At 55.9% G+C, this 22112-nt stretch overlaps 1 protein-coding gene across 1 annotated transcript; it reads left to right on the top strand.

Annotated features, from left to right (window-relative positions):
• Window positions 1-3357: 3357 nt before the first annotated feature.
• Window positions 3358-21183, top strand: CYGB (cytoglobin). The gene is made up of 3 exons (XM_064728412.1): window positions 3358-4008; window positions 14762-14993; window positions 16702-21183. Exons 1-3 carry the CDS (start codon window positions 3866-3868, stop codon window positions 16864-16866), a joined length of 540 nt encoding a protein of 179 aa, XP_064584482.1. The 5' UTR covers window positions 3358-3865; the 3' UTR covers window positions 16867-21183.
• Window positions 21184-22112: the final 929 nt, after the last annotated feature.

The raw sequence follows: 22112 nt of genomic DNA, 5'->3' as shown, positions 1-22112 counted from the left end.
ATGATTAAACTGGGATCACCCCCACCTTGGGATGGAGATTCAGGCAGCAATCCAACCCCAGCTGGATCTGGGGGTGTCCTGCTGCCTGCAGCCCCTTTTGCCTCCATCCTGACCCTGCAGAGATGCTCAGGCCACAGGTACTGCCAGCACAGAGCTGGAGCATCAGGATTGCACACAGATCTCCTGGGATCAGAGAAGCTGGGGGAAGGAAACCTGCAATAAGCACAGAGCATTTGTACAGGCTTTAGGCTAAATCCTTCCCTCCCTGGGTAGCAGCACTGCAAAGCTCTTTCCTGGAGTCTTGTTATTCCTTTTCAGGCTGGGACACTGCAGCTTGCAGCAGGGCTGGATTAGAAAGGGGAGAGAGAGGCCTGGCCTGCTGAGCTGGGTGAGCTGGGCTGGCAACCAGCAAAGGTCAGGGTGACAATCCAGCATCTCCAGGTCAGCAGCCCAGAAAGGCTCTGGGAGGAGAATGAAGGAGGAGTTGGCGCCTTCAGCCTCATTGCACTCAGAATCCCAGGACTGCTCCTGTTCTGGCCACGTTGGTGTCTTGAGGATCTGGTGAGGGATTCTCACTGCAGCCCTGGAATGCCACCAGCACCAAGGCCTTGGGGCAGCTCGGGCAGCTCCTTCCCAAAGCACTCCCTGCTGGATCTCATGGGGTGTCTCCTGGGACACCCCAAGTAATGGTGGCTGTCAGAAGGCCCCAGGGAGCTGACACTGCAAGGGGCACAAGAAAAGGCCTGGTATTCTCCAGGAAACAAATGACAAGGCTGTCCCCAAGCACCACGAAGGGTGGACTCAGGACCCAAAGGATTTGAGGTGTCTGCCTTCACCCCAGAGACAGTGGAAAAGTCAAAGGTGGGGATCTGCCATCATCCACATCCCACACGCTGTGGAGCTGAAGTCTTGGGATTTTTTGCCTTTACCTCCCACTCAAGGATTAGGAGCCAAGTACATTTCTCATTGCACCCAGCACATGAGAGGAGGAGAGGCAACGTAGGAGGGCAGGGGAGGAGTGGGAGAAGCCATCAGCAGGTGGGTACAGACCCCTCAGGAACATGGCATGCCACAAGCAGAGGCTTGGAGGGCCTGGAAACCCATCCTCACCCTCTGCAGCTGCCATGGAGGATGGCTTGGACAAGGAATTGATCTCTTCCTGCTGTGCAGAAGCTCTGTGAGAAGCAGGCTGAGGCTCAGCAGGGACAGGGCACCACAGTGCCACCCCATCATGGGGACAGGACCACAGCAAGGAGATGGAAAGCAGGAGGGCTGTGATGCTCAGCTGGTGAGGGGAGATGAGGGTGTTGAATCACCTGAGAGAGATGGATTGATTTCCTCAGCATGGATCATGCAGGCTGACCCCACCTCAGTGTCTGCAATGGCCATGGGGACAGAGCTCTCTGTGCCCCTCCCTGGAGCGCCCTGGCTCAGCTGAGCTCCCCTGGGGCCAGCAGGCTGCAGCGGTGTCAGGGCAGCATCTCTCTCCTTGTGGAAGGAGTCGCCTCCTAACCCCAAGCCCTGGAGAGCAACAGTCATGGGAAACCATGGAAACCACGGCCGGCACGTGACAGCGTGTGCTGCACTCCTGCCCTTGATTTATGGCCCACCTCTGGGACCAGAGGCACAAATGCATGGCTCCTGGCATGGGTTGGGGTTTGGAGGCAGTGCAGAATCACCACTGCTTCACTCCCCACCTCCTTGGTGGAGCAGGAGGGCAGGGCTGGGCTCCGGCCAGGGCCAGACGTGGTGAGCGCAGGGAGGGAGGCAGAAACCTGGAAAAGGCTGGGGGATTTCTCACTTGCTTTTCTAATGCTTTCTAATATTTCTAAATTGAGACTTCTGAGCCCAGACATTTTGACTCCTAGTGCTAGGGAGTGAGGAAAAGCTCCTGCTGCACCCAGGCACCACGTGCCAGGCTCTGAGCACAGGGTGGACTAAGACACCAGGTACAAAAGCTCAAAGATTTCTTTTCTTTAAACACACCGCAAGTGATAACCAAAACTTGACCCAGATTATCTCCCCAGTGTTCACATTGGTCAGTATTTGATTTTTCCATTTTTTGAAAGAGAATTTTTTCCCCTTGCACTGCACTGCAATTTTGCTCAGGGTTTAAGCTGGGTCTCTCTGGTTTTAAGCCAGGTCTAAAGCAGCTCTTCCCCTACACCTCAAGGGAAGGTGATAAGCTCAGCCGTGCCATATTATGTCCAGAGGGATTTCTCTGCTGCCTGGTGACCACCTGGTGACATTATTTGAGCTGGGGCTCGTGGTTGTTCATCCCAGTGGCTAATGGGCAAAAGGTAAATGCAAACGTGGTGAAAATCTGATGATTCAGCAGCTGCTGGTGGAGCTATCGAACAATTCCTGACCTCTGGCAGGGTTGGGTTGGTCACACTGCTCTGTTGTCACCCTGTCAGCACTCCCAGCTGAGCTTTGCTCTTGAACCAAGGGGTTCAAGGCTGCGTGGAGCTCCCAGTGTGTCCCAGGACGTGTTCCCTGGGGGTGGGATCTGTGGGCAGCACGTTCTCCACCAGCTCCCATCAGCTCTGCAAGAGCAAATCTGCTGACACCACCAGTCTGGCGGCTGCTAATGGGGACGTGGCCAAGGCTGGTTTGGAGGAGAAATACAGCAAAAGAGCCTCGACAGCTCTGCAATAACAAAGCTGCAGCTCCTCAAGGGGCTCAGGCACCCCCCAGGCTGCCAGAGCAGCACTCACAGCCTGTCTGTCCGTCTGTCTGCCCGTCTGTCCTGGCGGGGTGTGCAGGGCACACCCGCTCTCTGATCCCCCTGGAGCACCCGCGGTTATTACAAGTCCCTGGAGGATTCTCCTGCTCTCTGTGCTAATGGGCTGTGCTGTGGGTTTAACGTGCCGGATTGCCAGCGAGCTGGGAATGGCATCTGGGTAAAAAGCAGCCCCAAAATCACACCCACGGAGGCGGCGGGAAGCCTGGAGTGGAGGTGTTCCCTGCCGAGGCGCTGCCAGGAGCCACGCAATCCACAATAATGCCTTCATTTCACCAGTGCCTCAACTCTGCATCCCTTTCAGCTGGGTCGTGCCACGAGAAGGGAGAGCAAAATCTCAGCATTAAAAAAGTCCCCGTGGGACACACCATGATCTCTTTTGGGGGGCAGAGAGATCCCCTCTCTACCCAAATCTCTTCTCAGCCCAAGAATTGGAGGTGAGGGGTCTGTCCTTCCAAACATCACCTCCTGCAAAATCAGGGAGTGCAAAGAGCAGAGCCGGGGCACAACCAGCACTTGGGCTAACTTTAACTCAGCACTCTGGATTCTGAATTTCCTCTGAGCTGTTTACAAAGGGCTGGAAAAAAAACTTCCAGCACTACCTCCCCCCCGCCAGCCCCGTCCTGATATTGCCCAGAACATCTCTCTCATCCCTCCCTTTCAGGGAGGAAAAAAAAAAAAAAAAAAAACGGAAAGGAGGGAGGAGTGGGAGAGAGGAGGAGAGAGGGAGAAAGTGAGCTCACGTTCACACATTGGTGAAGAGGCTGGTCTTGCAATGCCTTTGAATATTTTACTTTTAGGCAGTTCCTCATCAGTCAGCCACACACATCCGAGGCGAGCTGAAGCTAACTACAGCCATGGACAGCACTAGGAGATCTCACATCTAATCGCACGCATCATTCCTCCGGGATATTCTTGAAATTCCACATCCAAACACGCTGACAGCAGCTGCACTCACACACACACACACTCACACACACACTCACACACTCACACACACATCCACACGTCGCAGAGCCGCCGAGCAAACACCTTGTCTCTCCTCTCGCAGGATATACCCGCTCACACACATCTCTCTTTATCTCCTCCTGGCTTCCCGGAGGATCCTGCCGGCTGTTTTTCATGGAGAAAGTCCAGGGAGAAATGGAGATTGAGAGATGGGAAAGAAGTGAAGAAATTTCAGACGCAGAAAAAAAGGTCATTCAAGAGATATGGAGCAGAGTATATGCAAACTGCGAGGACGTTGGGGTCTCCATACTCATCAGGTATTTAAAAAAACAAACCAAAAAAAAAGGAAGCAGCAAATCCAACTGAATCTCTATATAGCTCAGAAAGAGGCAGAACAATATATAGAACTGAGTGGAGATGAATGACAGCGAGTGGGGAGCTGGCTGGGTGTATCTGCTGCCTGGGAGCAGGGAGGGATTCGCAGCGCTCCTCGGATTCCCACACCTTTGAGCCGGGGGGAGCAGGGCAGCCTTGCCGGGGGCTTTGGGGGGATGCTCCGTGCTGAGGTCACCTTACCCCGGGGCCGGGGGGCGGCGGAGGCGGGGGCAGCTCAGCCCCGCTGCGGGCGGGTCGGGGCTCCGCGGTTCTTGGCTCCCCCCGGGTCCGGAGCAGGCTGGCGGGTGAAATAATGCGAGTTGGGAGCCAAGATAAAAGCCAAGCAGGTGTGTCTCCCAGGGCACCATCTGTCCCTCCGGCGGCAGCGTCGGCGGGAAGGAGAGCAGTGAAGTTGGGAAGGGAGGTGGGGGGCACGGGCGGGAGAGGGGCAGGGGGGGACGGCAGACCCCGAGGGGGGTGTGGAGCATCTCCCGAGGGCAGTGGGGCACAGAGAGCAGCTCAGAGCTCTGCACCTGCAGCCAGAGCGGGGGAGATGCTCTGGAGGTGGGGGTTCTTGTGTTGTCTGGGAGTAAAACCGTATCCAGGTACACCGGGAAAGAGCCAAGTGGGAATCCCACAGGCTCTGGGAGTTTGGGGTAACAGTGGGGTATGGCACCAACTGTTTCCCTTATTGAGGAGGGCAAGGAGAGGGGCAGGTGAGATGCCTGCAATGGCCAAATGGCAAACAGCAAAGATCCTGTCCAGAGCCACACAGCTCATCCCTGGGGTCGGGAATGCTGGGATGTCCCTGGTCAGACCCCACCTGGACCAAAACCAGGCACTCCAGGTATGGGTTGGGTCTTCCCCCTTTTCTCCTGCACCAGGGCACTGTGGGTGTGCAGGGAACCCCTTGGAAGGATGTGCTGTTCACTAATAATCATCTGAAAGTTTTCCAATTGACTGAGCTAAAGCTCTGAGCCCACAGGGTCTGCAGGGAGCAGAGACTCCCTGGACATCACAATGAGCAGAGCCAGTTCCCCTCCAGGCTCATGCCAGCACTGCAATGGGATTTTCTTACCAAGACCCCTCTGCAGATTCCAAAATGAGACTGGAGCCCCCTCTCCACCTCCTTCACAAACATTTCCTTCTCTCAGAGCCAGCTGATGGCTGAGCCCATTCTCCCATGGCCCCAGTCTGTGTAGGCAGTCAGGGCAGTCAGGAGGGGTGACAGCTCCATGGCTGGGACACCAAACCTACCTAGGCTGGCTCTGAAGCAGAAATTGCAGCAATCTGGGGGTTGTAAGATTCCCCTCATCCCCATCTCACAAGGCTGAGCTCGTGGCTTGGCCACCAGCCATGCATGGCCAGCCCCTTGCCCAGCAGCTGGGTCATGCCACGGCCCCATCTGCCAGCCCTTCCAGGTGCCCACTGCCCACAGACACAGGGAGGGTGGCTCTGTGCCCGTGGCTGGCACCCAGGGACTCATGGCAATGCCATGGGGGATTCACCCAGGGCAGCTCATTGCTTTTGGAGTCCTCATGGTGCTGCTTGGGGCAGGGCTGGGCATGAGGAGAATCGAGGTGTGGCAGTGGGGACGGGGTGGCCGAGCTCTGGTCCCAAGTCAAACTTTCCCAGCAGAAGTTTTTGGTGCAGTTTGGGGGTTTTTTAATGCAGGCAGAGTTGTGCACTGTGGTGAAGGTTTTCTCCTGCTGTGACAACAGGGCAGGACAGAATTGCCTGCTAGGGTGAACCCTGGCTCTTTGGGAGCCTTTCCATCCTTAGTCATGGCACGTGCCCTGCACATCCCAGCTAAACCCACCACCTGCTCCCTCAGCCAGAGCTTCCCTGGGATGCTTAAAGTGAGGTCTGGCCTTGTGCATAGCGATGCCATTTGGGAGAGGAACCATCCCCTCCAGCAGCGCCGGCTGGAGCCGCAGATCCGCACGGCACAGCCGGTTTGTGTCCCCTCGGTGACAATCCCTGTCCCCAGGGAGCTTTTGGCGCTGCTGCTCTGAGCCGCACCTGAGCTCCCTGGGGAAGAAGCACGTGGAGGCCAAAAGCAGGGCAGCCCTGGCCGGGGCTGGGAGAGCAGGGCTGGGAAAGCAGGGATGGGAAAGGAGGGGAAAGCAGGGATGGGAAAAGAGGGATGGGAAAACAGGGGAGCCCTGGCCGGGGCTGGGAGCACGGGGATGGGAAAGCACGGTTGGAAAAGCCCTGGCCGGGATAGGAGAGCAGGGCTGGGAAAGCCGGGCTGGGAGTGCAGAATAGCCCTGGCCGGGGATGGGAGCTCAGGGCAGCCCTGGCCGGGGCTGGGAGAGCAAGGCAGAAAAAGCAGGGATGGAAAAGCAGGGATGGGAAAGCAGGAATGGGAAAGCAGGGATGGGAAAGCAGGGATGGGAAAGCAGGGATGGGAAAGCAAGGCAGCCCTGGCCGGGGATAGGAGCACAGGGAGCTCAGGGCAGCCCTGGCAGGGGCACGGAAAGCAGAGCAGCCCTGGCTGGGGCCGGGAGCCCGCGCTGCCGCTGCCCCAGCTGTGCTCACAGCTGGCAGAGCCGCGGTGGAAGTGGGTCACGCTTGGGGGCCGCCGGGAGCCCGGGCCGTGATTCAGCAGCTCCAGAGGTCGGGGCTGGGGAGGGGTCGGTGCGAGGTGACCCGCCCTGCACATTTTGGGTGGGTACAACAGGGGCTGGGAGCTGCCCCAGCAGCCTCTGCTTCACCAGAGCCAGCCTGGTGCTCCTGCTCACCTCGCGAGGGAAACTGAGGCAGAAAGGGGTTGGCACAGGTGTGGCCAGGGAGAAGGAAGGGGGTGCGTGGCTGTGGAGCCCTTTTAGTGCAACCCCCATGGGCAGAGTGGTGAGAGCAGGCAAATCTGTCAGCACTTGTGGCTGGGGTTGTGACCAGGGACCTGGCTGTGCCTGGTGGCAGAGGGTCTGCTCCTGCTTACCTGCTCTATCCCCTCTCCATCCCTTCAGGGCAGGAAATTGCATTTTCCCCTGTGGGAAGGGCTGGGGGGTTGCAGCTCTCCTGAACTGAATCTGGGGCCTGATCCTGTGCTCCAAGGCTGGAGGCAGGGGGGCAACAATGCCCACCCAAAGGCAGTGATGGGGGATCTGCAGCTCTGCCATCCTGCAGGAACCCAGCCCAGCTCCCTATGTCCCCAGCCAGCATCCCACCCCTCCACCCCCAGCCTCTCCATGCTTTGCATGTGGGGAAACTGAGGCACAGAGCTGGGCATCATGTTCCCATCCCTCGTGGCTGCTGCTGGTGCTTGAACCCCCAGCAAACCCCGGGGTCCTGCCCTAGCACGACGAGCCCCTGATCCCACAGAGCTCTGGGAGCCCGGGGACACAAACAAGGATAATGGGGACTGTGGCTGAGCAGCCACCGGATCCTGGGAATCTGCGCTCTGTGCTTCAAACGCTGTCGCTAATTGACAATTTCCTCGGTGGGGAGCCTCGCCCCGGAGGAAGCAGAGGCTCCTCGCCACGCTCATCTTCCTCCTCCCCGGGAGCTCTGGGGCCTCTGCAGGCTCCATCTCACAGCGGCCTTAACCCTTGCTGGGGCTGGGGATGGAGCTGGAGCAGGAGCTGGAACTGGAGATGAAGCTGGGGCTGGAGCTGGGGCTGGAGCTGGGGCTGGGGCTGAGCTGGGGCTAGAGCTGGAGATGGAGCTGGGGCTGGAGCTGAGCTGGGGCTGGGCTGGAGCTGGGATGGAGCTGGAGCTGGAGCTGGGGCTGGAGCTGGGACTGGGGCTGGGCTGGAGCTGGAGCTGGGGCTGGGGCTGGAGCTGGGGCTGGAGCTGGAGCTGGGGCTGGAGCTGGGACTGGGGCTGGGCTGGAGCTGGAGCTGGGGCTGGGGCTGGAGCTGGGGCTGGGGCTGGGGCTGGAGCTGGGGCTGGAGCTGGAGCTGGGGCTGGAGCTGGGACTGGGGCTGGGCTGGAGCTGGAGCTGGGGCTGGGGCTGGAGCTGGGGCTGGGGCTGGGGCTGGAGCTGGGGCTGGAGCTGGAGCAGGAGCAGGAGCAGGAGCAGGAGCTGCTCACCTGGGGCTGTGCCTCCTTCTGAGTGGTTCCCAAGTGGGCTGGCTGGGAGCCCTGGGCTGAATCTCCTCCGTAGCCTCCCCATGACCCTGGGGTCGTTGCTGTGCCTCAGTTTCCCCATCTGTTATTCAGTAATGAGTCCTTTTGGACCCCTCCCTCAGCACAGAGCTCCCAGGGCAGCCTTCAGAGCCTGCTGTGCAGTGCAGGAGCCCTCAGCCTGTGGTTGTGCCTCCCCAGGGTCCCCCTTTTCTCCTTCCAATAGTTTATTGCCAATACTGTGACACAGGGCTGGGAAATGCCAACACCCGGGGGTGGCTCAGCCCTCCACAGCACACAGGGGCTGAGAGCAGCCCGGGGTGAGCATCAGAGGGGGTTTGGGACCCTCCGTGCTTTGCAGAGCCCAGCTAATCCCAGCACCCAGGGCTGAAAGCTCAGCCTGCTCCCACACCCACACACACGTACCACAGGCACAGATGTGAGAGCACAGAACTTTATGGATTCCAGAGGGGATAAAACCCAGGGATAGCTTCTACAGATCCCAGGAGAATCTGGACCAATGGTGATGCCATGCCAAGTGCATGCAAGGCGAGCTGGCTCAGCCACCACAGGCTGTGCCACCTCCACAGGGCTTCTCCATCCCTCTGTTCCCTCTGTCTGCACTTCAGAGCCATCAGCTTTCCAAATTCCCACCTTCTCCATCGCTCCTGATGTGCTCTTTCCCCCTCAAGAGGTGTAGGAGGGGAAGCAAAAGGTTTGCCAATGCAGGATCAGGCCCCTGGATTTTGGATTTTGGTTGCTGCTTAGTCTGAGCAAACACACCTGGACTCAGACACTTTGCAGAGAGCTTTAAAATATGAAAGCACTCCTTGGATGCCAGATGTTATTGTGAGTTCTAGGTTAAAATAGCAAAAAAATCTGACTAATGAGTCTGGAAATGCAGAAAAACCTTATTTTTTTCTTTTTTTTTTCCCAGCTGAATCAAAATGTATGGGTTGAATCTACCCAAAAATGGCATTTAAAGAAGTGATTTTGCAGCTGCCCCCAAAACCAACATGTGTTTTGTGGAGGCGTCCATGGGGACAGGCTGATGAAGGACACATTTCAGGGCACAGTGGCTCAGGGAGATGCAAAATCTCTCCTTGCAAAGGGCCCAGTGGAGACAGCAGCAGTGTCCCTGTCCCACACTCATGAATGGCGGTGAGAGATGTTTTGGGAGATGTTTTTGTGGGGACAGGGAGAGCCAGAGAGGGACACAGGCGCACACAAGGGACATTTCCCAGCTAACAACCACTCCATGAGCACTGAGGGGGCAAGTGAGGGTTTAACAAGCTCAGTCTCAAAACAGCCCCTTCTCCTATGGCTGCATTGTCTCTGAGCAAACTCCCAAGACAGCTGTGTGGGGATCCCTGTGGCACAACCTTGGCACTGCCAGCAGCTCCTGGGACATCCAGAGCCTTCCCCGTGGCCAAGGATGGTAGTAGGAGAGCTGGGAATGTTATTGAGATGAGGATTAGTGGGATTCCTAGGAGGAATGGGCTTGAAAATTGGTCAAAGAAGTTTAAGTTCATGGGCAGGTTCAGGGGGTAGTGCTTGGAGCAATGGGTGGTTTTGCTAGAGGGGGGATTTATTGATATGAATGACAGAAGTTTGGATAATGAAAGAAGTTGGATAATGAAAGAGAAATGTGGCACAACCTGCCAGCAGCTCTTGGGATATCCAGAGCCTTCCCCATGTCCCCTGTCCCCGTGCTGCCCTTGCATCACTTCCAAGGCATGTGGGGGTACAAAATCCCACTCAGCACCCACCAGGACATCCATGACCAGGGCAAGCAAAAGCTCAGGGGGTGAGCAGTGTGCCCGGGCAGTTTCCCTGGCTGTGGCTGAGGATGGGTCGGTCCCAGCGGTGACAATTCCCCTCCAGGGCAGGCAGGGAGGGCTGAGCCCCGGCCGGCCCCGCTAATGAGGCTGTGGCAGAGCTTCGGGGCTCATTTAGGGCAGGGAAATGCCAGCACAGCCCCGGGCAGGCTGGCAGGGTGCCTGGGGAACGCTGAGTGCTGCTGGCTGCCCATCCTGTCCGAGCTGGACCTGCTGGAAACCACCAAGGGAGCGTTGGAGGGGAGAGGTGGTGATGGGCAAAGCCACACGCAGGCTCACAGTGTGAGTGGAACATGGACCACATCCTTGTGGATGGGTTCTACCCCCCTCTGTACACAGCCAGGGGTGTTCTTCCAGCTCCAAGGGAGGCAGGTCTCCAGAGACCAGTGGGGAAGCCACTTTGGTGCTGTTAATTCACTTCTCCTGTGAAAGATCCCTGCCCTAAAGGTTCATCTGTGCTTGGGCTGAATCCTCATGTGGGGTAGGGAAAAACAACAGCAATGAGGACTTGGAGGTGTGAGCTGTGCACACAGAAGTGAGCAGGACCTGCCCCTGGGGGTTTCTAGCTCATGTCCAAGTGTATTTGGTGGAATCTTTGCTGAGGAATCTGCTCCCAGCCTCCCGGGGGTGTCCTGGTCCCTGTGCCTTGGGCACTGGGGCATCACAGCCTCTGGGCAGGGTTCAGTGCTGTGCTGGATTCTGCTCCCAAGGCTCTGCAGTGGGGTGTGGGCATCATCTGGAGCAAGGCCAGCTACACCTTTCTCTCAGCTGCAGAAGAAGTTGAATTTAGCATTAGTGAGTGGATGGGGACTTGGCCCTTTTCCCTCAGCCCTCCCCTGGCAGAGCTGGAGATGTTTCCCACCACCATCCCCACCTGTCCAGGAGCTTTCAGAGAGAGGACAGAGGAGCAGGCAGGCACCATTCCCTTCCTACTCACTGGATTTGCCTTTTTCTGCCTTGCTGAGCTGTAGCATCAACATGGCTGAGACCTTCCTCACCCTGGGCTGTGTAAACCCAGCAGCCTGAAAAGGGGATGATGGGCTACAGGTGGCTGGGAGGAGCAGGGGGAACATGCAGGCAAAGCTGTGAGCCAGCCCTCAGCATAATAATAAATAGCAGCAGCACACAGCACCTGCCTACCCATTATCAGCTGCTTTGTGGGCACCCCAGAGAGGAGCTGGAAGGAGAGGTTTGAAAGGGACACAGAGGCTCCAGGCTGCCTTAGAGTCTCTCCCACGTAGAGGGACGAGGCGAGGGAAAACATGAAAGCATTGGTAGGTTGAGTCACCAACCCTGGAGGGATTCAGGAGGTGTGGAGATGTGGCACTTGGGGATGTGCTTTAGTGGTGAGCTTGGCAGGGCTGGGTTAAGAGCTGGACTTGGTGATCCTGAAGGCCTCTTCCGACCTGAATGATTCTGCTGAAGCCTCCAGCAGATCTGAGGGCTCATGAGCATTTTCACCCCACAGTTTGCAAACAGGGGAAGTGAAGCAGCAAGGGTTCAGGTGCTGGGGGGGACCAGGCAGCACCCAGGTGCCCTCTTTCCAGCTGGGCTTGGAGGTTTCCTTCATGCAGGATTTGCTTTGTATGCTCTGGGGAGAGGGAGGAAGCTGGGGGAGATGGAGGAGATGCCTCTCCTCCCTAACAGAAAACAGGTTTCCAGTAACTGCAGTGGGTTTGCACCTTAATTATTTCCTTTGGCTCTGCTACTGGGAATGGTTGTGTCCTTAAAGTTGTTACAAGGGCAAAAGAGAGAGGAAAAGCAATCCTGACATCCTGTCCTCTGGGTCCAGATGTAGCTGGCAGAGTACAAATTAGCGGGTGGAGAATGGAATCGCTTAAAAAGAAATTTAATGAGATCGGTATGCAGGCATCTGGTTCCTATCAATCATCATTTTGTGTGATATGCAATGGTAAATATCATCTTTTAATGACTCTGATGGAGGAAAAAAAGCCCAAACCACACACACGCACACACATAATGATCCAAAACCCTTCCAGAGCCCGTGAGGTTTGAACTCTCCAAATTTTCTGCAGATGGAAAAACCCCAACAGACACCTCTTCTAACTCACTATTGTTGGAGTATTTTATTTCTTTTTTTTCCCCCTCCTTTCCTCTGGTTATATTTAACCTTTGTGTTAAATTAATCTTCTCTGTTTATTAACAACTACCACTGAGTGAGCCTCCTTCCCTCTTCTCTGTGCTTTGACAGCTCAAATATTTGCTCCAGGCTGAAGTTCTTGCTGCAGGCGCCTGCTGCTCTCTAAGGAGAGGTGGCTGCAGGTCTCTGGCCATCCATAGGTTTGCTCCTGAAGATGTTTTGGGCTCCTCTGTTTCGGTTCTCCACCAAAGAAATCCAGCAGAGACAGGACTGGACACATGAGCTGAGGGTTTGCTGGTTTTACATCCCCTGGGAAAGATGCTGGGCTCAGCTCCCACAGGGGCATCAGCCTGAGGGTCTGCAAAGCAGGGACAGGTTGGAAACCAAGTATTTGGATCTTTCATTGGTCTGGTTTCATACAGGTTGGGGTATTTTGATGGTTGAACCAGGCTTTGCTCCTGGCATAGCTGACCAAAGTGGGGAGAGGTGGAGGTGATGGTCCCAGGGTCTCTTTTTGGCCCTTCTCTTGTTGGGGACAAACTGTGAATCCTCATGGTGCAGAGCTCTGTCCCCCCTTGCTATTCCCTTCGTGGTTCAGACCAGGAATTTTTCTCAACTCATTTCCCATGCCTTGAGAAGATGCTGCCCTTCGGCTGAGATCAAACAGCTTTTCAGGGAGCTTCCCATGGTTTGGGGTGCAGAGGCTGAGGCATGCAGGGAGCAGCTGGAGCCTCCATTCCCTGCCTGGGGCAGCAGGTCCCACTCCCAGTGCCATCCCTGGCTCCCAGGGCCATCCCTGGCTCCAAGGGGGAGCCTGTGAAAGGGGAAGATCCACTAAGGGATGGTCAAACCCACAGGATGAGCGCTGCTGGAGCTGGAGGGCTTTGCTGGGTGACTGCAGCTGCAACACCTTGAATAGAGGTGGGGAGGGATGAGATGGGGACTGAAGGATGCTGAGTCCAGCTGGAAAAAATGGTTCCATTGAACCAGAGAGGAACATTTGCCCTTCTGTGGGGAAATGCGCAGGGCAGCAGAAGTCTGAGATGCTGGGATGATGTTATCTGTGAAGGCCTGGCCAGCTCCATCCCCCAGCACCTCTCTGACAGCTCTGGGCTCAAGGACTGAGCATCTCTGTGGCAGCAGGAGCTGGAGACAGCCAGGCCTGGGAGTGATTTCTGCCGACAGGGACCAGATGTGTCAGGAGGAGCTGTGCTGCGGGGAGGAGGCTGCACGACAACAAGAGGAGTTTTGTCATGGGTCCCCTCTGGGTTTCAAAAGCAACACCTCATCTCCCCCTTCCACCTTCCTTCCTCCCCCACCCTTTCTGCCACACATTCCTCACACCTCCAAAACCTATTTTGGGCCATCTGATGAATCCCAGCTGCCTGGGGAAGCAGCAGGAGCCGTGGTGCACTCCAGGCACAGCTTCAGCCGCTTCCTTGGCAATGCCCCCAAGCTTTCACAAGCCAAGGGAGCGGGGGAAGGAAGGGAGGGAGGGGGAAAAGGAGGATAACAAACTGGTAAAGGAGCCTGGTACTCAATATTGTGATTATTCACCGAGTGGTGAGTGGGGAAGAGGATCCCACCTGGTTCTGGAGAGAAGGAGTGATGGTTGGAGAGAGAGGTGGGATGGGTTCAGGATCCTGTGGTTTGGGATGGTGCTTGGGAAGGGGTGTGGGGAGGGGAGCAGGGAGTCTGCCTGGAGCCAGGGATGATGGGGACAGCCTGGGAGCACTGTGCTGCCTCCTGAGCATCCTCCAGCAGCCCAGGAGCCAGGGAGAGCCCTGTAGGAGGGAGGGAGCTGGGTGACAGGGGGGAACCAGCACTGATGTGGCTCTCTCCTGCAGAAATTCAGTGGAAGGGGTGGTTTATGTGAGCGAGGTGTCAGCCCCAGCTGCAATCCTGGCATGGGTGCTGTTGGCATTGGTGGCTCCAGCCCTGGTCCCTGTTACCTTGTGCCCTTCAATTCCCTGTCCCCTCCAGCCCTCTGCCTCCCTGGGGAGCTCAGCACATCAACTGTGACCACAACTTCATTTCTTTCAGCTGCATTTCATTGGGGTTGATTTAGTCCTGCAGAAAAGAGGGTCCCCAGGCCGCCCCACACAGGGGCTGATGAGTTTTTGGGGTATCCTTGTGCTGGGAAAAATGTCCCAAATGAGCAGTGACATCAGCTCAGGCCTTAGGTCCTGCTGGACACTCTGGTGGGGCTGATCCACGAAAGGTGGACAAGGGGAGACTGTTTTGGGTGGCAATGCAGAAATAAAGCCCATAGAGGCAAGGAAGAGGGGCAAGGAGAGGCTGGATGGGATAAAGAGAGGTTTTCATGCTCATCTCCAGCTCTCTGAGGCAGGATGTGCTGTTCTGATATATGTGGGCACATATCCAGCATCTGGCACGCCTGGGTGGCATCTCTGGGCCTCAAGAACTCAGTCTTGCTTCTGCTTTGAGGATGAATATCCAGCTGTGATGACCTTGTAGCAGATGGGGTTTGGGGAAAAGGCATCAACCTTCTTGTTTTCAGACAGCTGAATGCTGCAGCTCCTGGGGAATTTGATAGCAAAATCAGCCCTGGCTGTGTGAGACACAGGGGATGGATTCCACCACCTCCATCCCCCGTGCTTTGCATTAACCCCTCAGCTTGCTCTCCCCCTGCTGATGGCATTTCATATCTGCTCTTTCTGGAAGGTTTTTCGTGAACTTCCCCTCGGCCAAGCAGTACTTCAGCCAGTTCAAGCACATGGAGGACCCTCTGGAGATGGAGAGGAGCCTGCAGCTGCGCAAGCACGCCCGGAGGGTCATGGGGGCCATCAACACCGTGGTGGAGAACCTCAATGATGCTGAAAAGGTCTCCTCTGTGCTGGCCCTGGTGGGCAAGGCCCATGCCCTCAAGCACAAAGTGGAGCCCATCTACTTTAAGGTAAAGGATAGGTGTGACTGTGTTCACAGGGGGCTGAGGATGAGGGAAGAGATGAGGATCTGGCTCCGTGTTTCAGAAGGCTTGATTTATTATTTTATGATATATATTACATCAAAACTATACTAAAAGAATAGAAGAAAGGATTTCATCAGAAGGCCTTCTGTCTTGGTTTGGAAAGACAGGTGCCTGCTAAGGAAGGCAGGAGCCTCCCCTGAAATGGAGAATATAAACCCTCCCCACCCCTCTGAATTGCTATAAATTTTAAATTAAGGGGCTCTCAGGCAAAAAATATGGGAGCAGTAAATAACAGTTCTTAAATAGGGAAAGGAAAAAATAAAAGGATAAAATAAAAAATGCAGTACACTGGAACAACACTGCCAGAGTCAGAACCCAACCTGACACCCTGTGGGTCAGGGTGTTGGCAGCAGTCCCATTGGAATTGTGGCTCAGCCCTCCTGCAGTGTCAGGGCTGGTTCTGTTGGAGCAGGGATCCTGTAGAGAAGGATGTGTTCTTCCTCTGAAGATCCAGTGGGAGAAGCAGCTGCTGTTCCTCTGGGGAATCCAGTGGAGAAGCTGTGCTGGTGTTCCAGAATCTCAGATTATATCCAGGTAGGAATGCTTGGCTCCTCCCTCTGGGCTCCCATCTCCCAATGGGATGCTGTAGTTCTTATCAGCCATGCAGGGACATTCAACAGCTGTTATCAGCTGATGTTCCCTCTCGAGGGAGGAGTGATTGTGGTCACTCAGAGAGAGAGATAAGGCAAACTGCCCACTTGACAAAGGTAATCTGCCATACAGATGGTACTTGAAAACATCTTGCATTGCAATCTTCAACAGCTAAGAATAGAATAAGAAGGAATGAGAACAAAGTTTTGTGGCTTGGACAGAGAGTCCGAGATGGGCTGTGATTAATTAGAAACAACCACATGAGACCAATCACAGATGCACCTGTTGCATTCCACAGCAGCAGATAATCATTGTTTACATTTTGTTCCTGAGGCCTCGCAGCTTCTCAGGAGGAAAAATCCTAAGGAAAGGATTTTTCATAAAAGATGTCTGCGACAAATAGGAGCAAAATAACCTTGGGGCTGCTGCAGGAACAGGGCAGGGGAGCAGGAGCTGTGTGAGCTGGTGCTGCTGGGCCTTGGCTGGGTGTGGGGCTGCTCCCCACACAGCTGGAGTGTCCCACTGTGGCACTGTCCTGTGGACACCACACTGCCCAAACACTCAGTCCCAGAGCACCCTGTGCCTGCCCCTGCCCACCTGGCTGTGCCCATGTTTGTGTCTGTGTCCCCCTTCTAGAAATTAGGCACGATAGCAGGGACTCAATTAGTTGGCTAATTAGCCCCTCTCCAGCTCTGCTTGGTTTCTTTCTGATGGGAATAATAACCCCAAGATCACAGGTTTGATCCCCATTGCACTCAAGAGTTGGGCTTGATGATGCTCATGGGTCCCTTCCAGCCTGGAATATTCTGTGATTCTGTGAATCATTTGGGGTGCCCAGACTGGGGAGATGCCTCAGCCTGCCAGCAGCTCCCTGCTCTGCTGCCTGTCCTGGCTGCTCCCAGGGCTGTCCCAGACCTCCAGCACATCTGTGTCCTACAGACAGCAGCAGGATTCAAGTGTTTCTGTAGGAAAAAGCCAAACTTGCTGTGAGCAGCTCCCTGGTGAGTTATTAACCCCTTCCTTGCTGTCTGCCTCCCCTCAGAAACTCACTGGTGTGATGCTGGAGGTGATTGCTGAGGAATACCCCAACGACTTCACCCCTGAGGCACACGGAGCCTGGACCAAGATGAAGACCCTCATCTGCACCCATGTGACAGCAGCCTACAAGGAGGCGGGCTGGGCTCAGTACCCCACTGCCACCCTGTGAGCGCCCAGGGGGCCACCAGAGGGGCAGGGAGGGCTTTGCTCACCCCAGGACTTTGCTCTGGTCTCCTCTCAAGATCTTTGCTCGGTTTGGGAAGCCCGGCAGGGCCAGTTCTGTCAGCTGCCAAGTCACAATTTGATCTCCATGGGGTTTAAAAACAAACTAAACAAGCCAAAAAAAGCCACAGAACCATGAAGGGTGTGGGTGGGTCGGGGTGAAGCAGTTGCAGGGGATGCTGGAAGGGGATGCAGAGGGTGAGGGGAGAGCTTTGGTTGTTGGCTCCATCTTCCTGTCCTGGCCTGTCCATCACCACCTCCCAAATCCTGCACCTCACTTGCACCATCTCAAAGCCCCTTGCACAAGTGCTGCTGCCCTGTTCACTGATGAACAACACAACCCTCATTTTCCACGTGAGGCCCCTGGCTAAAGCTGGAGCCCCTGACTGCACCGAGAACTTTGCTTTGCTTTGCACTTTGTGTGTCATCTGGCAGGGCTGACAGCCAGAGCCTCTCTGGATGCTCCAGGTGGGCAGCAGAGCTCACCTGTGCAGCCACCCACAGTCCCTGTCCTGGGCTGGCTGCTGCAGCCCCTCTGGGCTGGGAGAGAAGCTGCCCCACAGCCCCAGAGAGGGGAAGGAGGGGGAGCCCTTGGGGGATCCCTCATGGCTCAGAGCACGGTGTGTGGGTGGGATCCCTGTGCCACAGGTGGGGAGCTGGTGAGTGCCCCCACATCTCCCTGAGGAGGGGTTTGGATGGAGCATGGTGTGCCCTGGGAGCTGCTGTGTGTCAGTCTGTCTGTCCTCTCAGTGAGAACGGGGGTCAGGCTGTGATTAGGAGGAGGAAAGATGGCACAGACACATCAGGAGGGATTCTGGTTGTGAGGAAAGGTCCCTTCTCTGTTAACATCCATAAATACCTTGTACATATTCCTGCCCTCGTGGTGAGACTGGGCTCCTCCAAACAAAGTGCCTGGTAGAAATCAGCCCATGCAGGAGCTGAGTCCCTCCTGGGGACAGCAGTGCTCCTGCCTGTGCCTGACAGAGGCTTCTCCCACACCCCCAAACGTGGCTGCAGGGCTTGGAGCACTCATCCCTCCTCCAGCACCAACTCCTCCTGAGCCTCCGGGTCAGTCTGCCTGGGTTGTGCCTCAGTTTCCCCTGCAGATATGAAAAAGGGAGGAGGAGGAGCAGCCCCGCGTCCTCCTGCCCACATGTGGTTGGATTCTTAACATTTCTGGGAACTGAATGGCGAAGGATTGAGGATGAAATGCCAGATGTGCTGGGAAGCTTTGGAATCCTTGGCACCCAATATTTCCCTGAAGGCCTGTGCTATTTTTAGAGCTCAGGCATTAAGGGCAGTGTTATCTGTGGCAGTGGGAGGAGGGTTCCCTTTGAGATTCCCTCTGGCCGGGCTCCACCGCTGTCCTGGAGAGCTGGCAGCTCCTGAGAGAGCCCAGCTCCTCTGCTGGTGCCAGCTGGACAGGCAGCCAGCCCAGAGCTCCACCTGGCATCCCCACAGCCACCCTGGGGCCACCCCTAACCGTGGGTCACTGCCCCAGGCTGACCTCCCTCCTCCAGAGCAGACAGACAGACAGAACCTCCTGCTTGGCTCACCTGTGCTTTCCACCATCCCCAGGAACAGAACAGGTTTGTTGTGTCTCAAAACAGCCCCACAACTCCAATAATGTCACTGCAGCCACTCTGGCCTTGCAGTCCTTTCCTTCCTGCATCCCACAGTGCCACTGATGGAGAGGAGCAATGGGGCCTGGGGCAATGGTACCTCCTGGGTGGCACCAACAGCTGGGCACAGCTGTCCTGGGCATGGCAGGGTCCAGGGGGTTGTGAAAGGAAGGGACAGGCACAGGGTGACAAGTGATGCTGCTCTGCTCATGGGGCTGTCAGAGCCAGCATGCCCAGAATCCAGCCCACAGCCTGCCCTGGTGGAGGTGCCCGTGGCTGCAGCTCCAGCTCCCTCTGGGCTGTCACAGAGGCTGCTCAGCCCTCAAACAGCTGCTGCTGCCTGGGGTGGGGATGGATGGGAGAAGCCTGCTCAGCCATTGACTCCCCTCCAGTGCAGGGCTGGTGAGGGATCCCTTGGATCAAGACTGTTAGGTGATGTCTGTGTGTGTGCACACCACGGCACTCACGAGCTCTGCTGGCTCCTGCCAAGGCCTGGGGGCCAGCAGCACACATTTCTGAGCAGTTCATGCACTCCCTGTGCTCTGCACATGCTGGGCCAGGGGTGTTTCTGTACAGGGATGTTTCATCTTTAGACAAAATTTTGCACATTGACCTTTGAGGTTAATAATCTCCAGGTGGGAATTTTATTTTTGCAGCGCAAACCCTTCCCCTCCCTTCCCACAGCCAAAACTGGGCTCCCAGTCTGCAGAGAAGCCACTTTGGAGCGTCTGGAAATTCTCCATGTTCATACCCAACCTACCCTTGTGCCTTGGCTTTTGGGGGGCAGCAGCAGGAAGGTCCCCTCACCTCCCCATTAAACAGTGCTTTGGTTTCTCCTTTCTTTTGTTACATCCCCAGAAAAGCTGACCCACGGCCTCCTGCACCACGTGTGCGTGTGCTGGGCTTGGGGCTTTTTCCAGGCACTTTTTCGTAAAGCAGATCCAGATGTGTGCAGCTGCTGTCCCTCGAGGAGCACCCCGATCAGCCAAATCGCAGCCCACTCCAGTAGAGGCAAACAAAACCACGTTTATTTTTATTTTTATCAACTTGCTGGGAAGTGACATGGAGCAGGAGGGCGGCAGGGCAGGGCTCGGGAGGGGAGGAGGAGATGGAGATGAAACAAACGCCCCCTCTCTGCTCTGCTGAAACCCAGCCCCGTCCTCATCTGGGGAGAGACAAAGATCAACAGAGCGAGGGAAAAGCGCCATTCCAGAGTGACAGGGCTGATAAATGCCGTGTGGAAGAGCAGCAAGGGGGAGCATGGCTCTGTGCATGGCTCTCTGGCACACACACACACACACCCCCATGCACAGCCATTCCCTGTCACTGCCACCCACTGCTCCCCCAGTCCCACCACTGCTGATTGGGGACCCCTTGTCCCCTTTTGTTCAGGTCTTGCTCTCTGGGGCTTGGCCTTTCACTCCTGGCATGCTTAGGCTGAGCTAAGGGCACGCTTAGGCCGAGCTAAGGGCACACTTAGGCCGAGCTTTGCTCTCCTTGGTGGTGACCAGCTCTCAAACTCCTTTCCCCAGAGCTCACAAGTGAGAAGCTAAGGCTCAGGGCATTGCTGCCAGCACATGCTGGGCCCAGCTGGTCTCTGCCCTGCACCCCCAGACCCAGCCAGCCCCTGGCTCTGCCAGCACCTTGGCATTATCATCAGGGCTGGGCCTGGAGCTGTGATCCAGGTGGGAAAGCCTCTGTGCCCCCTGCCAGAGGTGGGGAAATGCTGAGTGAGGGGGGATTTGGTGTCCCCCTTGAGCCCCTTGTCCTGGCTGTCTTTGGCAGCACTGTTCTCATCAGCCAGCTCCTGTCCCCTCGCTGCAGCTCAGTGTTTGCTCAGAGGGAGCTGAGCCCTGGGGAATGGGGGCACTGGGCTGGGATGGGGCACAGACCCACCCACCCTGTCCCCCCTCCATGGCCAACATTCATGGCAGGTTTAGCTCTGCAGACACCCCCCAATATCACCAGAACCCTTATGTGCTACCACCCTCATCTTCTCTTGGGGGTGACAAATCCCCAGGGCAGCCTGAGCTCTCCCAGGGGATCCTCTCACATCTCTGCCCCTTTGTCCCAGGAGAGAGGTCACAGTGTCCCCCCAGGGTGTGAGGGGATGCTCAGACACTTCAATGGGGACCAGATTCCACCTGGCTGGACTCTGGTGCCAGAACTCAGCCTGCCCCTGGCCATGGGGAAGCTGCCCTGCTGTGGGGATCTGGGGCCAGCACCACCAATGCCAGGCACAGGGATCAAAGGGAAACCCACACGCTGACCTTGGACCAGCTGAGGGAAAGGGAGGGCCAAATCCACCCGCCTGGCCTGACCTCTGTGCCAGGTTGCCAGTTATTTTCCATAGCTGAAGTTGTCTCTCAGTGTTGGTGTGTCTGCCCCAGCCCCAGCGTGCCCCACAGCCATGAGTGTGGTCTGATGTAACCCTGTGTCTCTCCTGTTCCTGCTGCAGATCCTGTTCATGTTCGTGTTCCTCGGCGCTTCCGTGCTGGTTTTATACCTGCCTTCTGTGTTTATGGGTGTAACTTTGGTTTTTTTCTTTTTGTAGGTTTTTAGTATGTTTGTAACCGGACAAAATGGTGTTATTAAACTGAAACTTGTATCTTCAGTGGATAAATCAATCAAACCCCTCTTGAGCTCTGCTTGGTTTCTTCTGGTGGGAAGATGAGGTGTGTTGAGGGCTGCCCCGTGGTCGTGAGGGTTCCTGCTCACTCTGAGGGAGTTTTGAGCAGGAAAGCAGCAGAAAAGGGAGTGGATGTGCCCAGCAAAGGTGGTAGAGGTGGCTGGAGACATCTCAGCAGTGCACTCCTGTGGGGAGGTGTAGGAGCATCGAGGGTGCATCAAGGATGGTGGGGATGGATGGAGATGAGAGATCTCTGCAGCCAGGGCTGGAATTTGGGGTTTATTGCAAAGGGCCTGGGTGCAGGGCCCTGCTGGGAGCTGCCAGCCACAGCTCAGAGCAGGCTGAGAGAAGAGAGGGGGAGAGAGGGTGAGAGGGTGAGAGAGTAAAAGGGGTAAGAGAATAATTGGGGTAAGAGAGCAAAGTTCCCATTACAATACAATAAATCTTTTTCTGTGCTGAATATTCTCATTCTCACTAACCAATCCAGTACAACATACAAATCCTACAGCATTTACATACAGCCTATAAGAATCATTACATTACCATACTGTGTTACATTTTAAACCCTAAAATCTCCTCTTTGGACCCCTTCTGCCAAGCTGGCAGGGTCTGCTCTGACCCTTGGGCCTGCCTGCAAGAGAGGGTATTGTATCCCCCCCATCAAAAGGGGATTACCTTCAGCTGGCCACACCATTGTTTTCCAGTTGTTCAGTAACTGAGGTATCTCAAAGCTTGCTTTCATTTCAATCTCACTTATAGTTTCTATATTCTCAAAATCTTTTGCCAGACAATCATATTTATAAGGCTTTCCTGTTTCATCTTCCCCAACAGGGAAGGAAGGGTTTGCCCCCCTCCGGGCTCTTCACTTGGCTTCCAAGTACAAACCAGCAGGGTCTCTCCTGGATCAGGAGCTATTCCTGTGCCTCTGGCAGCCCAGCCAGT

The sequence above is a fragment of the Zonotrichia leucophrys genome, chromosome 18, assembly GCF_028769735.1.
Source record: "Zonotrichia leucophrys gambelii isolate GWCS_2022_RI chromosome 18, RI_Zleu_2.0, whole genome shotgun sequence".
In the NCBI taxonomy this organism is placed as follows: domain Eukaryota; kingdom Metazoa; phylum Chordata; class Aves; order Passeriformes; family Passerellidae; genus Zonotrichia; species Zonotrichia leucophrys.
Note: the sequence above shows the minus strand (reverse complement) of the source record. Positions and strands in the feature narration are given on the sequence as shown.